This window comes from Misgurnus anguillicaudatus, chromosome 6 (assembly GCF_027580225.2).
Source record: "Misgurnus anguillicaudatus chromosome 6, ASM2758022v2, whole genome shotgun sequence".
Classification (NCBI taxonomy): domain Eukaryota; kingdom Metazoa; phylum Chordata; class Actinopteri; order Cypriniformes; family Cobitidae; genus Misgurnus; species Misgurnus anguillicaudatus.
In genome coordinates, this window is record NC_073342.2 from 29,344,530 (window position 1) to 29,356,733 (window position 12,204).

At 36.5% G+C, this 12,204-nt stretch overlaps 1 protein-coding gene across 7 annotated transcripts in view; it reads left to right on the forward strand.

The window, feature by feature from the left end:
• Positions 1-7,590, forward strand: part of LOC141364378 (ankyrin repeat domain-containing protein 26-like) — a 37,173-nt gene extending 29,583 nt beyond the window's left edge. For 6 of the 7 annotated variants that reach the window (XM_073868978.1, XM_073868983.1, XM_073868979.1 and 3 more), the window contains 6 exons: positions 2,038-2,179; positions 2,409-2,699; positions 2,775-3,010; positions 3,096-3,345; positions 6,253-6,298; positions 6,439-7,590. In XM_073868978.1, coding sequence (XP_073725079.1) covers positions 2,038-2,179; positions 2,409-2,699; positions 2,775-3,010; positions 3,096-3,345; positions 6,253-6,298; positions 6,439-6,593 — 1,120 coding nt within the window. In that variant the 3' untranslated portion in view covers positions 6,594-7,590. Of the gene's footprint in view, positions 1-2,037; positions 2,180-2,408; positions 2,700-2,774; positions 3,011-3,095; positions 3,346-3,616; positions 3,675-6,252; positions 6,299-6,438 lie in introns of all 7 variants that reach the window. The other variant, XR_012370120.1, reaches the window with a different exon arrangement.
• The last annotated feature ends 4,614 nt before the right edge of the window (positions 7,591-12,204 follow it).

Here is a 12,204-nt window from a genome sequence, read left to right on the forward strand (position 1 = left end):
TCTTTCCCCGCCATTGAAGAGTTAAAACGCTTCCATGCCAATGACGAATTTTTCCGGCAATCCATATTTCCGCTATTATCCACCAGATGGCGCTTTTATGCAACTTATAAAACACTGAAGCAACCCTTCAGGTCAAAGAGTTCAAACTCTGTGTATGTTTGGATCATCGCTCTGATCTCTATGAAAAGTCCTTCACAAAAACGCAATAATCTTTTTTCTAAATTTTTTATTTTTTTAAGAAAATAAAAAGAGGACAAATAAAGGTAGGATGAAACCTTTTTTGTTTGAAAGCAGAGGGTCTGTTCTTTCATTTGATATATTGTATGTTTATATATTTAAAGATGAAGATTTTCTGTAAGGCACTCTTGTGAAAATCATAAAAATGTTGGCGCTGGCTGGCAACTTTTTTATAAAACGCCGGCAGGGAAAGCGTTAATATCCTTGCTCGCCTCAGTTTACAGTTCGAGTGGACAATGCGGAAGTGGCGGTTATACAGCATTTAACACGTAACTGTTGTGCCTTTTGGGCTGGGTATTGGCAAGGGCGTCACAATACGATACGTATCACTAGGGCTGGGTTTCGATTCAAATTTCAAGAATCGATTCGATTCCGATTCTCAAGATCTTGAATCGATTATCATTGTTCGATTCGATTCGATTCGATTCGATCCGATCCGATCTGATCCGATCTTCGAGATTTAGATAAGTGTTTTTGAAAAAAGCCCGAAATGGTGCCAGATAGGGGTGCACGGAATGACCAAAAATCTATTCCATGAGTCGTTTTATTTCACAGTAACAGTATATTTCATGGTATACATGTTTTTCAGTTTTTTGGATTATAAAAATGTGCAGTTATTTGCCACTCACTATAGCTTTTACCTGCTCACCACAGTTTTAAAATATGGACAATTTAAAGTTAATAATGTTAAAGTGAAAATGCCCAGAGGATAACAACAGATTAAGTCTTGATAGACTTTTTGATAGAGCGCTATGTTCGTTGTTTTAATGTCCTTCCACCTCGTGCGCATGCGTGAATTCAATGACGCGGCAAGTTAAAGTTATTAATTATTAAATCGATTCTTTGAGTTACGGATCGATCTTTAGAGATTAACATGAAAATCGATTCAGAATCGGTGAATCGATTTTTTCAACACAGCCCTACGTATCACGATACGATACAATACGATGCATGCTGCGATACATTGCAAAAAAAAAATATAGAGCTAAAATTTTATTTTAAAACTTTTTTTAAAGTCAAAGTGCTTCCACACGTCGGCTTTGAAATCTGCAGGTGTAATTTTCTGCCATTTTCTCACTCCTGCTTCTGAGACATTGGCCGTATATAACATACAACTGGACAGCGACAACTACAGCAGTGGTGAAGGAAGTTGTTTGATGCGCACAGAGGGATTTGATTTTTTTTAATATCAATAGTACAGATTGAAATATCGATACACTATCGTGGAAACAAATGATCACGATAGTTAGCTGTATCGATATTTTTGCACAGCCCTATGTGCCTTGCAGAAAATTCATTATGATGGCTAAAAAATAATGTGATCAAACATACAGAAAATAAAACATTATTCACTACCTCATCCATAAACATGATTAGCAAATTCCAAATGTCTCTGGATGATAAAAACATCTCCCATCATTCCATTCTGCTTCATAATGTCAATAAGCTTCGCCTTTGTTATTGTTCTATTGTGTAATAGTGACCTCTAGTGGTGAAAATCCTACAAATTGTAATATAAAATGATTTTATTTGGAAATACCATGCATTGATCGAAAATAAAACCAGAAATGGTTCACTTTGATTTCATGTTGACTTAAAATGAATTTTGTTCACTTGTTTTTTGTGCTGCTGTAGTGCTATCAAATCCATTCGGTCTGTTGTGTAGCATTCAGAATCCTGATTGGTTAAAGCTGAATTAAAAGGCAAATGATAAACCATAAGTAAATCAATACATAAGAAACAGAGGTGCCTTGATACTTCAAATGCTTGTCTCTATTCACATGTGTATGTGTCTGTCAGGTTGAAGACTCTGGTGAAGAGTGCTAAGAAACAGCTGCGGGAACAAGGTGGTGGACATCTGGATTCACCTCTGGCCAGCTTCAGAGGAGACACAAGTCACAGACTGGAGACCGAGACGACTGTCAGTAGAATGAAGACTAAGGTACAGCCAAAGATATTTAATATTACCAATATGCATCACTGGTATTGATATGAATGAGGGAGATCAATGGTCAGTATGGCTGATCTAGTACTGTCTTCCAGAGCCAATCATCAGCCTTTCAAAAGAATGACATCTTCTGGAGGAGGAACTTTGCGCATGCACAATATTTAGCAAAACCTGAAGGTTTCATGCTCTTAGTTTTGATTTGTTTTCCTTTCTCTCCTCACAGGTGGATGAGCTTCAGTCTCAGTACCAGCAGGAGTCGTTACGCTGCTCCCGACTCGAGGAGACCAACAGGCAGCTGAAGGAGAAGCTGGCATCCGTGAAGACTTTAAGCCGAAGCCACGAGCAGCTGGAGCGCAGTAAGAGGCAGCTGGAGGACGAGGTGGCCGCTCTGCGCAAACAACTGCAGGGTGGTGTGATGGACCAGAGCCAAGCCGAGCTGTACCGCAGAGAGACGGAGGAAAGAGCCCGACAGGAGATCCGGCTCAAGCTGGAGGAGGTCAACCTCTTCCTGCAGGTATCCTACAAGGGAATGTTCTAGGATGTGTTTTTCCAAATACTTCCTAACTTATTTTAACTCCTGTCCTATCAGACGCAGGCCGCGTCTCAGGAGGCTCTGGAGCAGATGAAGGCAGCGAACGAAGCAAGTCAACGCGCTCACCTGGAGCAGCGCATCCGGGACCTGGAGGCGGAGCTGAGCCGCTCACGCAGCGTCCAGCAGGACAGCACGGTGCAGAGAGACTCGAGTCGCACTGAGATGGAACGCTACAAGCAGCTGTACACAGATGAACTACGACTTAGGAAAAGTCTCGCCTCTAAACTGGAGAGGTGAGGGGGCGTGGCCACACAGTTATTATTTGCCAAACTGCGATTTCCAGTTACAAAGTATTTTTTTATGATGGGCACTGGGCAGGTCGCATGAGAGGTTAGCGGAGGCTAACGCTAAACTCCTGAGCGAGAGGCAGCGCAGTAAATCTTTGCTGACCGGCAGTCTCGTCAATGGTGGTTTAGGAGGTGCCGCTCTCGATGTGTCATCTCTGGGCTCTGTGGGGGCGTACGGAGCCTCTCTAGGACCCCTAAACAGAAGTCTTGGTCTCGGGACCCCTTTGTTGGGTACTGTAGGGGAATTCCAGAACAACAGAGTTGAAGCCTACCTGGCAAAGGTGAGCAATGACAGATTCATGAAACATATTGGCACATGGTGTACCACCACAGTATACTTTTAGGTTAGCGATCAGGTCAAGTCTTTTTAAAAACAAAATGACTAACCAATCACAGTCAGGTATTCCAGCGAGGTATTTGAGATGTTTGATCAACTCGGTCTTTCTTCTCTTCAGTAAGTTTCTTTCCTCTCCTTCATAAGTGTAATAAATAATCTAGTGGTCTGTTTTTTCACGGCTGCTGTCTGGACTCTTCTGCCTCTCATATCTTCAGCTTCTAGCTCAAAAGTCTGTTTCTCATCTGTCCTCTCTTCAACCTGATACCTGAGCAGGTGTGTAACTGTGTGCAGATGCCTGATTCTCAGAACACAAATACATTATACAAACACACACACATAGTCCCCCAAGATTCACTTTCATACAGAATTGAGCTCCAACCCCTCCAACGTTTTGTACAATTCACACCATATAAAGGGTTGGTAACCAGTGGCGGCCGGTGACTTCTTTTTTCGAAGTTCGTCAAAACATGTAAGTAGCCCATCATGTGTGTGGTTCGTAATTTCAAAATATGTGTTCTGCACGGCGAGTGAACTGCCTGCTGAAGTGCCTGCTGCAGACGCGTCTAAAGGGTTTATGATAAAAGAGACGCTCGCGTTGCCAGATACTCGCATAACGTCATGTGTATTCAGAGTTTACTGTTAAGGGAGTGTCTTGCGTGTATTTTGTGAACGTGAGTGTCTCTTTTATCATAAATGGTTTTGACGCGTGTGCAGCAGGCACTTATTTTGACAAAACATGTGATGCACATGGTTCATATGACGCAACAAACACATATTTTAAATTTGCGCCCCTCGGAAGAGCAGTCACGAGCCGCCACTGGTGGTAATGTTAGACTTTTAAGCATGTAAATATGGGCAAGAAGCGATTCGTCCATCTATGCTTTTCAGTACAGAGAAAGGTCACGTAGTGATGTACTGGATTTCTACTGGTCACATCATATGTTCACGTGATGCGAATTCGCAAATTAGAGTTGAACAGAATTGAACTTGGGTATGCAGCGAAATGTGAAATTTCTTCGCACAAGCTCGCTTTTCCTGTCGGATGCATTCACATGCGTATGAATGGAAGTCAATGGAAGGAAAACTGTAGTGTGACCGCCCCTTAATACTAATTAGGGTGATTCTCACGAAATCCAGACTTAGAAGGTGTCCAGCATCAGATTTTTTTAAAAGCCCTTGAAGCCAATTTTTTTATATATATATTTTATAAGATTAAGGTCTGAACTTAATATAATCATTATTTTTAGAGGATTTAAAAAATATTTCCTATAAAATTATTTAAATTTTTTTAGATTATCATTATCAAAAATGATCATTACCGCAACATGATATTACATTAATATGCATTTACAAACTCATGTTTCGGTAATGAGAACTAAAAAGTTGTCTTTGTACTATGACAAACAAAATGTTCAGTGTCACAGTCAATTATGTCCCATCCAACAATTTTTTTTAAATGTTAGTTCCTCGAGGGGTTAAACAATGATTGAAAATTGTTTCGGAGGATGAGAAAATTGGTCTTGGACACATTTATATTCTTTATTATTGTCTCTACATTTACCAATGATCACCAAATACCACATGTTTCTTAACTGTAAATGTTTATAGTATAACATGCACTGAAGCTTTTTATTTTTTTGATTTTTTAATTATAAATATTTCCATGTCAAAGAACCCAAATCTAGTAATGGACACGTTGCGGTAATGAAAATTTTCCCCTTAAATGTGGAAAAAACAACAAAATTGGTTTGTAGGATGTCATTTGAAATCATGTGCAAAATAGTACATGAAGAGATGTTTGAAACTGTATGCTTATTTTCGCAAGAATCACCCATTAACCAACTTATAAAATACTTACATTTTCCCATGAGATCAGGTTGGGTATTTCATATATACTACATACTGCATGTATGTGAGTATTGTGGTAATTGCTGTTCCTATAATATATGTAAATGTAGTCATGACACAATATATAAATGAAACTCAGGTGTATGTATTAGTAAGTCAACTTTTTTAGTAAGTCATTTTAAATGTTTTAGTGATGATAGTTCTTATGTCTTGTGTACTGTTAATGAATGAGTTGAGCATCAGCTGTGGTTATCTGAATGGTTGTGACATTGATTATATTTATTGAGCTTTATATAACACTGGTTTATTATTATGACTGTTTAAAATTTTTTTAAACAGTGTCAGTGCTGTTACCATCAAACTTGGTTACAAAGGTAGAGTAACAGTGTTGACAGTATGTAACAGAAATGGCTGTCAAACACACTCACATACATGTCAACACTGTTGCTCTTGTGATCCTTGAAAATAAAAAACAAATTATTATTAAGAAATTAGTGCAGGGCAAAGATTAATCGCGATTAATCGCATACAAAATAAAAGTGATTTTTGGCATAATATATGAATGTGTGCTGTGTTTCATTGTTATGCATATATAATACACACACATTCATATGTGTTTAAGAAACATTTACATATGTGTGTGTGTGTATATATACATAATTTATATTTTTATATATTCTATATTATATAACATAAAAAAAATTATATACAAATAAAAAAGTCTGAAATGAATATATGTATGTATATATAATGCAAAAAATCACTTTTATTTTGTATGCGATTAATCTTTGCCCAGCACTAAAACCATTTGAAAAAAAGCTGAAAAAATGAATTTGGACACAAAATGTACCTGCAGTATATAATCACCTGTTGTAAAAATTGAATCAAGAGAAACACACTTACAGGTTAACAACTACTAGTTACACAAATCTGATCACCAGAGATTTTTGTGTCTGATGCTAGATCTAAATGTGTCATCTGATGTTTGCTTTCCCTATTATAGATGCAGAAAGAGCTGGAGAAAAATATATCAAAGGAGTTAGATTACGGTGAGTCATTCTTCAGATTCATTTTGGTCTCACTTGCATAATAAATAAATCTGAAAAGCCTCATTTATGTATCACTTTATGCACTTTTATTCTACATTCGCTTTGTTGTAATTTAATTCTTAATCTGATCTCTGTCTCAGTCGCAGGAGAGTTAGATGGAGGATCTGCACGTTTGTCACCTGTGGGCTCGGCATCGGGCTCTCAAAACCTCAACCTGACCCTGGAGCAGCCGGACCCTGTCAAAAAGGCCACTCAACAGTACCTGGAGGTGTTGAAGAAGAACTACATGATCTGACCCAGGGTCAGTCCAGACACTGTGAACATAATGAACACTAATAGGATCATTCGGATTTGGGAAGTGACTCCAACAAGGAAACAACAAACAAATAATTTAAACATTTTAAAAACAATCATGGTGTCTTAAAGGGGTTTTGATGCCAATTGTTATGGTAAGATGCTGAAATATTTTACAGCTCTTTGTGGTACTGAAAGATATAATTCCCTAAATAAAGACACAGAGCAGAATTCCCATAAAACATTCATGGCCCTAACCTCAAAAGTTGATGGGAATTAAGTTTATTCTTCACTCGGCTCAGTGTTTGTTCTGCTGGTCAGGACTCGTGCAGCGTGTGAAAAAAATCATCTATTTTTTTCTATAAAGATGCATATTTTGCATAAAGTCCCACAAAGTAAGATTAAATGATTTCTGCTACAAAAACTTTGTGTTAACCACTAAAAGGGCCAAAGTTTCAATACAATCATTCAGAATTAGTTTTATGATGTGATGAAGTGACGATGCACAATGTACCTCAGGAGGAAACGGGCCGTGATTGAAATTGAATACAGTAGTTTTATTATCAGGTACGTGTGCAGATTTCAGTGTTGTATTTCCTTCAGTCAAGATGTTTATGATGTTATTTGTATTTTATGTTTTATTATAAAAGTGGATTTTAGTTTACACTTTATATATCTCGGCTGTTTTGTAGTTGATGTTTATTATGAAAAGTGTTACATTTGTACTGTTAATATTATTGCCAAGTAATAATGATGGTACTTTACACTATTGTGCAATATATTCAAGCTGTTTTAATGACAAAACTCTGATTTGGAGATGATTTTTGGACTTTTAAAGGACTTTGTCACTACTGCTGTGCTCAGGATGCTTTGACTAAATCTTATGAAGATGGCCAGGACATATATTTACGGCAAAATCAAAGGGAATATTTTGTGTAAAAAAAGTCTTAGTATTTTAGTACCACTGTGATCAAAGGAGTTGAATGCTGCAAGAGATTTTTTAAATGCTTTTTTGTGAACGTAAATGTCAAAATTTCTTTTGTTTTGGGAATTGAGATGTTTAAAGCTATAAAATGAACGTGCATATGTTTGTCGTTGTCTCAGATTACTACAAAATGACTTGCAAAATGAAAAATATCTTTATTTAACTCTTACACTGTGGGCTGTCCCACTGTGGGCCCGCTACTGGCGTGAAATGCGGGGCACGTTTGGGCCCCAATATTCTGCCCACACCCAGCCCACTCTTTGGGCTGTCCCACTGGGGCCCCATTGTGGCCCCATAGTGTGGGGCCCACACGTGCCCCGCATTTCACTGCATTAGTTTTTTTGCCTGCAGTGGCTCCACCCGGGGCCCAAAGGGAAATGCTTGGTGGGGTCTTGGCCATTGGGGAGCGAGTGCACGCGACAGGAAGTAAATGCACAAGACTACCATGTCTAGACTTAAAGTGCACCTGCGAGCATTTGTGGACACCTTTAATTGTAAATAATTAAATGAGTGTTACATATTTTGGTAGTAAAACGGAAAGTGTTGCACATTTCATTGTTTATGTATTTTGTAAAACATATGCAACTGCTGGTGTTTTTTATTCAGGGACTATTGAATAAACAATACACTTTAATAAAGCTACATGCACAAAATGACGTTTTTTTTCACAGGTGCAAAAAAATCTGCTTCTGAAAGTTTCAGATAAGTGTAAGTAATAATCTTTAAGTTCAGCAAATGTTCATTTATTTATTGACTTGTTTATGTGTTCATTTTATTTAAAGAAAAGCGTAAATATATATTTCAAGTTTCAAGTACGGTAATTTCCCCATGGAAAATTCTTAAACAAAATAAGCTGGCAGAACAAGTCCAAAAATTAATGTAATACTTTCAGTTTCTCTTAAAGACAACTTTTCTGTTAAAGACTGAAATATGGTTTATAGACCTGTAGGGGGCAATCTATTGCCGTTTGACTTTATAAATTAAAAATGAAATCTCCGCATAGCTAAAGGTACTAAAGGTCTGACGAGTTTTCAGGAATGTTTGGAAGCACAAATATGAAGATTTAGTCTAGAACAAAAGATAATCTACACAAGTTCATATGTATATTTTCCTTCAATTATTTAAGTGTTCTGTTTTCTTGTCGTGTATATATATATATATATATATATATATATATATATATATATATATATATATATATATATATATATAGTCTATGTATGTACCCAGAGCTTCCGTAAAAAACACGCAACAAATTCCTGCATGTGTGTGTGTGTGTGTGTGCACAGATTAAGTTTCAAGTACGGTAATTTCCCTTGGAAATTTCTTAACCAAAATAAGAAGACCCACAACGATCGTACTACTTTCAGTTTCTCTTAAAGAACATTTCTCGTAAATTCAATATCAAGTATCCGCATACTAGACCTAATTGGTCTGACGAGTTTTCAGAAATATTTGGAAGCACAAATATAAAGATTTATTCTAGAACAAAATATAAATTAATTCCAGTTTCAAGTAGAGTAATAAAAATTGCTTAAGCAAAATAAACAGTCAGAACAATATCGACAATGTAATACTTTCAGTTTCTCTTAAAGAACATTTCTCGTAAAAATCAAGTATGCCTTAGGTCTGACGAGTTTTCAGAAATGTTTGGAAGCACAAATATGAAGATTTAGTCTAGAACAAAAGATAATGTACATAAGTTCACATATGTATATTTTCCTTTAATTATTTAAGTGTTCTGTTTTCTTGTCGTATATATATAGTCTATGTATGTACCCAGAGCTTCTGTAAAAAAACACACACAAATTTCTGCATGTGTGTGTGTGTGTGTGTGCACAGATTAAGTTTCAAGTACGGTAATTTCCCTTGGAAATTTCTTAACCAAAATAAGAAGACCCACAATGATCGTAATACTTTCAGTTTCTCTTAAAGAACATTTCTTGTAAATTCAATATCAAGTATCCGCATAGCTAACGTACTAGACCTAATTGGTCTGACGAGTTTTCAGAAATGTTTGGAAGCACAAATATAAAGATTTATTCTAGAACAAAATATAAAATTACTTGCAGTTTCAAGTAGAGTAATGGAAATTGCTTAAGCAAAATAAACAGTCAGATCGACAATTTTATACTTTCAGTTTCTCTTAAAGAACATTTCTCGTAAATATCAAGTATCCGCATAGCTAACGTGCTAGACCTAAAGGTCTGACGAGTTTTCAGCAAATGTTTGGAAGCACAAATATGAAGATAAACTCTAGAACAAAATATAAAATTAAGTTCAGTTTCAAGTAGAGTAATGGAAATTGCTTAAGCAAAATAAACAGTCAGAACAAGATCGACAATGTAATACTTTCAGTTTCTCTTAAAGAACATTTCTCGTAAATATCAAGTATCCGCATAGCTATACTATGCCTTAGGTCTGACGAGTTTTCAGAAATGTTTGGAAGCACAAATATGAAGATTTAGTCTAGAACAAAAGATACATTCACATTTTCCTTTAATTATTTAAGTGTTCTGTTTTCTTGTATATAGTGCTTCTGTAAAAAAACACACAACAAATGTGTGTGTGCACAGATTAAGTTTCAAGTACGGTAATTTCCCTTGGAAATTTCTTAACCAAAATAAGAAGACCCACAATGATCGTAATACTTTCAGTTTCTCTTAAAGAACATTTCTCGTAAATTCAATAAGTATCCGCATAACATAGACCTAATTGGTCTGACGAGTTTTCAGAAATGTTTGGAAGCACAAATATAAAGATTTATTCTAGAACAAAATATAAATTTAATTCCAGTTTCAAGTAGAGTAATAGAAATTGCTTAAGCAAAATAAACAGTCAGAACAAGATCGACAATGTAATACTTTCAGTTTCTCTTAAAGAACATTTCTCGTAAATTAAATATCAGCTAACTAGGCCTAAAGGTCTGACGAGTTTTTAGCAAATGTTTGGAAGCACAAATATGAAGATTTATTCTAGAACAAAAGATAATGTACATGTATATTTTCCCAGAGGTATATTTTCCTTCATTTATTGAATTCTTTCTTGTCGTATGTCTATGGCTACCCAGAGCTCCTGTAAAAACACACAACAAATTCCTGTGTGTGTGCACACGTAGCGAATAAACCTAATTTCTATTCTGATAAAGTAAAGTTCAGTTTCAAGAACGGTAATTTCCCCTGTAAATTTCTTAAGACCCACAATGATCGTAATACTTTCAGTTTCTCTTATAGACACCTTTCTCGTAAATTAAATCAAGTATCCGCATAGCTAACGTACTGTAAATGTTTGACGAGTTTTCAGAAATGTTTGGAAGCTCAAATATAAAGATTTGTTCTAAAACAAAAAGTAATGCACATGTATATTTTCCCAGATGTATATTTTCCCTAAATTATTTAAAGGGATAGTTCACTTTCAAATGAAAATTCCGTCATAATTTACTCATCCTCATGTTGTTCTAAACCTGGATTAATTTCTTTCTTCTGATGAACACAAAAAAGATATTTTGAGAAATGATAGTAAACACACAGCAGTAAGTGACCAGGAACAAACATTGAACAGGTGTGGAAGAGTGGAGGATTCTGGGAAATTGAGTTCAAATGGATGATAACCCTGCTGAAAAAAAACAGCATCAAACCAGCATGGGAATTATGCTGGTCTATGCTCGTTTAATGCTGGTTTAGCTGGTGGACACTCACCAGCCTACCAGCACCAAAACACAACATATGCTGGTCTTGCTGATATGACCAGCATGGGATGCTGGTGCTAATGCTGGTTTGTGCTGGTTTAGCTGGTGCTGGTTTAGCTGGTGTTCACTAGCAAACCAGCACCAAAACACAACACATGCTGGTCTTGCTGGTATGCTGTTTTTTTCAGCAGGGAAATTTGACAATGACAATTTGTAAACATATTCACACACGCACGCACGCACGCACGCGCACGCACGCACGCACGCACGCACGCACACACACACACACACACACACACACGGCAACTATCACAGATCGTGACTCATACTATGGTCATGATGTGAGGTTACGGTACACTCAAAGGGTGCTCAGGGGCGCTGCTAAGGATTTTGGGCCCCATGAAAAGAATCTTGACAGGGCCCCCAACACAGCTGAGACTTTTTTCATATTAATTTACATAAAATCATGCGCTTTTATGGTATTTTGACTACCAATGGGGTGAGAAAATTTTAATTTAATTTTGAATTAAGTGTTTAAGAAAAAAGAAATCTTATTTCACAATTTTTTTCTCACCCCATTGGCAGATCATTTTGCCCGTTTCACTTAAATTGTATATTAATTTGTCTTAAAACTAGACTCATTTACTTGGGTCATTTTGCTCATCAAGAAAAAGCATCTTAATTTAAGATTTTTTAGATTTTCTACTGAAAACAAGACAAAAATACTAAGAAAGTCATTTTTCTGCAGTGTTGAATGTTTAACTAAAACTGTGTATTGTTATTTTTCCACCGTTTTCTTGACCTAACATGAGGAGAAAATTGAGTTCCCTTATCATGAACTTTTAACACTAGAACGGCCACCAGTAGTCATTTTAACTGCAACATTTAAACTTATGCATTGCAAGAAGTGATTTTCAAGAAAGAAAAATTTGGTATTTT